The following is a 4,418-nucleotide window of genomic DNA, read 5'->3' as shown; positions in this document are numbered from 1 at the left end:
CTTTTTGATGCGATCGACCCGGGTTCGATCCCGTCTTTTGCCGAACTTTTTTTTCCTCCCTTTTCAAATCTCGTATTAGCAATGGATTCTATTTACACTAAGTGAAAATAGCAGTATTTTTAGCAATATGCTATTTACACTAAGTGCAAATACCTATTTACACTGTTAAAATAGCAGGATTTCTGCTATCAAGTATACTACTTGTTGCAAATAGTGGCAATTATCTGCACTTCAGTATTGTAGTACATTATAAAACAGTATGCAATAATAACGTATTGAGTGTAAATTATAATTTTAATTATTAAATGGATGCCACCTTATTGGTACAATAAAGCCCTCCCTACACCTACCCTAACCCTACCCGATACTTTATTTTTTAACTTTTTGATTATTTCCTTAATTTTTATTGAAAATAAATGCCTTTACGATGTGATACGAGATTTGAAAAGGGAGAAAAAAAAGTTCGGCAAAAGACGGCATCGAACCCGGGTCGATCGCGTCAAAAAGCCAACGACATGCACTTATCCATCTGCACCACTGGAGCTGATGTTGTACAGCCACTTTAAACTAAATGTAAATAAAACCCTGTATTTTTTATTCCAGAGTAAGGGCAATTCATACAATACATTTAAACTGAGCTACTTTAATACCATCTCCGAACTTTCTACCACGACTCTGCTGTTCTTCGGCTGGTTCTTCCCTGTATACGTTGATTGACAGATGTCTCGTCCAGTCAGCGGTGAGTAATCCCAAACCAATGGCGCTGTCTCAAACTATACCTACCTCTTCCAGTTTGTCTGATTTGTCGTTGTGTTTCCTGACTTGTAAATTTGTTTTCGGATTTGTCGTGTTTCCTGACTTGTTATTTTGTTTTCGAATTTGTCATTGTGTTTTCTGACTTGTTATAATGTTTTCTGAATTGTTGTTGTACTTTCTGAATTGTTATTTTGTTTTTTAGACTTGCATTTGCGTTTGTAATTTGTTATTTTGTTTTCAGAATTGTGATTTGTTTTGCACTTCTCGGGCACCGTAATAAATTGATCAAAAGCACCAATAAAGACTTTTATATTGTTTCAAAAGATTTCTATTTCAAATAAATGATTTTTTTAAACATTCTATTCATCAAATATTTCCACAATAATATGAAGTAGCTCAACTGTTTTTATAATTGATAATAAAAAGAAATGTTTCTTCATATTATACTGATTTCTGAAGGATCATGTGACACTGAAGACTGGAGTAATGATGCTGAAAATTCAGCTTTACATCAAAGAAATAAATAAAATTTTAGATATATTCAAATGGAAGATAATTATATTTGTAATAATATTTCACAATATCAATACTGTGTTTTATGTATGCTGTATTTTTTTAGATAAATGCAGCCTTGGTGAAGAGACTTCTTCAAAAACATAAAATTTTACTGACACCAAACTTATGCACTGTAGAGTAGTGTACATACAATACACTCATACACACACGCATGCACGGACATTGTAAAACTTTAGATTAGGGAATATTCACTATAGTTGCTTATTAGCATGCATATTACTAGCATATTGGCTGTTTATTACTGCTTATAAAGCACAGGCAATGCCTTATTCTGCATGACCATATTGTACATCCCTTATACCCAATTTATTTTGGGGCAGAAATATGATCTTATGTTCTTGACAGGATTTGTGAGATTCATCCAGTGATGTCTGTGCTCTCAACAGATTGTTTCATGCTGCACAAGAAGATCAATATCTATAAGTGTTGAATTTCCCCACTGAAAGCACTAGAGGCCAGACGACATACTGTCCCACTCAGATGAGCACAAAGAGATGAGTAAGCATTCTGACTAATGACCAAATCAGACCACTTAGCACTCCGCATGTCCCCCACCCTTCCTATCCAGCAGAGTTATCGATCGACATGTGGCCATGAGCCTCCAGAACCATATCAGAGCATTACTGATGTGATGATTCATTTACATTCAATTTCACTAACACTATGTAGCCCTACCAGCCATCTGCTCATTCTCCAACTGCATGTGTTGACAGTTAGAGCCTACATCTACTTATAAATTCTATAGAAATAAAATAAAAATGTTTCTGAAAACACACTTTAATTTTAGTACATCTATCTGAATACACTAAAAACAATCTCCAATTTGTCAGATTTTATCACCTAGTGTATTATAAATAATAATAATAATAATAGTATTAATACCAACATTGTATATTTATATATAAATCACAATACAATACATATATTGTGTGTGTGTGTGTGTGTGTGTGTGTGTGTGTGTGTGTAAACAATATTGTCCAGTACACAATATATGTATTGTACTACTAATCTACAATTTTAATCTACAATGGTATTATAATATACAGTAGCAAATACTGCAAAAATTATATAATCTGCTTTTAATATCACCCTAATCAGACTAATAATAATATTATTAGTATAATAATAATAATAATAATAGGAAAGGTAGTAATAATAAACAATATTGTCCAGCATATACATAATGTATGTTTTGTATTTCTAATCTACAATTATAAAATACAATGGCACTATAATATACAGTAGCAAACATTGCAAAAAAAAATATCATATGCTTCTAATATCACCCTAATCAGACTAATAACAGTGATAATAATAATAATTTATAATATAAACTATTTCTGATAATATAAAATTATAGTATTGGTGATTATAGGTTACCAATATGTTGTGCTTCTTATAATGACATTCACACCATTATAATAATAAATAAATAAGTATAAGTAATTAACATTCATGCTAAACTGACCGTTCAAACTGCTCACATGCAAAGAGAACATAACATTATGTATTAATTATGGCATATTCTTATTATTATGAAAACCAATTCCCTCAGAGCTCCACAACTCTTCAAAAAGTTACAAGTTACTTCATCTGTCCTATAAGACCTAATCTCAGACCAGAGACCAGAGTAAAAACATGCCGCTAAAGCAAAGTGTCTTAACTCCTGGTAAAAGCACAGTATTGAAGACATCAAGGCCACAGACACAGCAAAGTGAACAGCAGCAGCACAGCGCTCTTACAGTGTATCAGCCGAGGAGCATGCAGCTGTTTGAGGGAGATACAGCAGATGAGAGATCAGGCTGAATACTGTACCTGAGCAGACAGTCCTGCATCGTCCGGCCTGATACTACACGACTCGTGCCGATGCCAGCGGAGGAGAGAGACTGCAGCTGGGATGAGAAGAGGGATGGAGGGGGAGGGACAGACAGATAGGACACAGGATACAGTGACTTTCAAGGGAGGAGATTAAATAGCAGTAGGACAGAACAGACTGTAACTGAGAGAGATACAAGCATGGAGACTAGTCACATGATGCTCATTTTATCCGGATTGACGCAATTCAAAAATACATTAACAATGCAATTCATAGAGACAATGATTTGAATGTGTGTCATTTCAGTTTCTGTGTCTCATGTTTTCAATTTCGTTACGTTTTTGGCATAAGTATATTACCGGTAAATATTTTATTGCTATTTTAAAAAAATAAATAAAAATAAACTTAAATATTGGAAAACATTTTTGAAAATTTAAATTAGTAATTCTGGAAACTTTGGCATTACTTTTTACTTTATGCTTACATCGAATTTTTTGTGTCATTCAAAGAAAATTAAAGTCGAAATTATTAAAGCTAAAAAATTAAATAAAAAAATTACTTTATAACAAATAGAGTTAAAAACATGACATGTCATAATTATGAAATTAGAAAGTCTAAATTACGAGTCATAAATTCGAAACTAACAAAAAAATTATGACGTAAATGTCATCAGTTAAAGATTTTTATCTCAGAATTTTGACTTTTTATCTCATAATTGTAACTATTTATGTCAATTATAATTTACCTTTTTTTCTTATTGTGACAGAAATGAGTTTCCATATTTTTGCTTTCTGATACAGCCTTATTTGTTACTGATTTTTCTTTGATACTACACTTGTAAACTGCTGTAGATTGAAAAAATATATAGTCTGTAGATACTACTGATAAGGAAGAGAAAAAAATCAACCCTGCTTTAAAACCCAGCAACACAACTGTAGATGTATAACTTTAGAACAGCAACACTGCTTTAACAAAAAAGCAAAACAGCAAGACTTATTTGACATCAAAACTAATTTTTTTAAATGCTATCTAATCACTCTCACTGTACTTTGATGTCACACACGGAACGGTCTGTGCAGTGCTGCTTCAAGTCCAACACCTATTGTGTTTTATTAGGAGACGCACAACAGTTCCTCTGTGGCTTTATAGGTAATATTTTCACGTACACAATTTAGCAAAATCAGACAATATTGTGTCTAATATATACCACAATATTAACTTCTCATTATTGAATTGTTGTAAATAAATACCACATTTGCAACTGGTCAGT

At 32.5% G+C, this 4,418-nt stretch overlaps 1 protein-coding gene across 1 annotated transcript in view; it reads right to left on the bottom strand.

Moving 5' to 3' along the window:
• Positions 1 to 3,215, bottom strand: part of LOC107746501 (protein phosphatase 1 regulatory subunit 12B-like) — a 45,648-nt gene extending 42,433 nt beyond the window's left edge. The window contains exon 1 of the mRNA XM_016560735.1: positions 3,148 to 3,215. Within this exon, the coding sequence (XP_016416221.1) occupies positions 3,148 to 3,167 (20 nt within the window). The 5' untranslated portion in view covers positions 3,168 to 3,215. The remainder of the gene's footprint in view (positions 1 to 3,147) is intronic.
• Positions 3,216 to 4,418: the final 1,203 nt, after the last annotated feature.

Source organism: Sinocyclocheilus rhinocerous, unplaced genomic scaffold, assembly GCF_001515625.1.
Source record: "Sinocyclocheilus rhinocerous isolate Xijiao unplaced genomic scaffold, SAMN03320098_v1.1 scaffold980, whole genome shotgun sequence".
Classification (NCBI taxonomy): domain Eukaryota; kingdom Metazoa; phylum Chordata; class Actinopteri; order Cypriniformes; family Cyprinidae; genus Sinocyclocheilus; species Sinocyclocheilus rhinocerous.
This window is presented reverse-complemented; position numbering and strand designations above follow the sequence as displayed.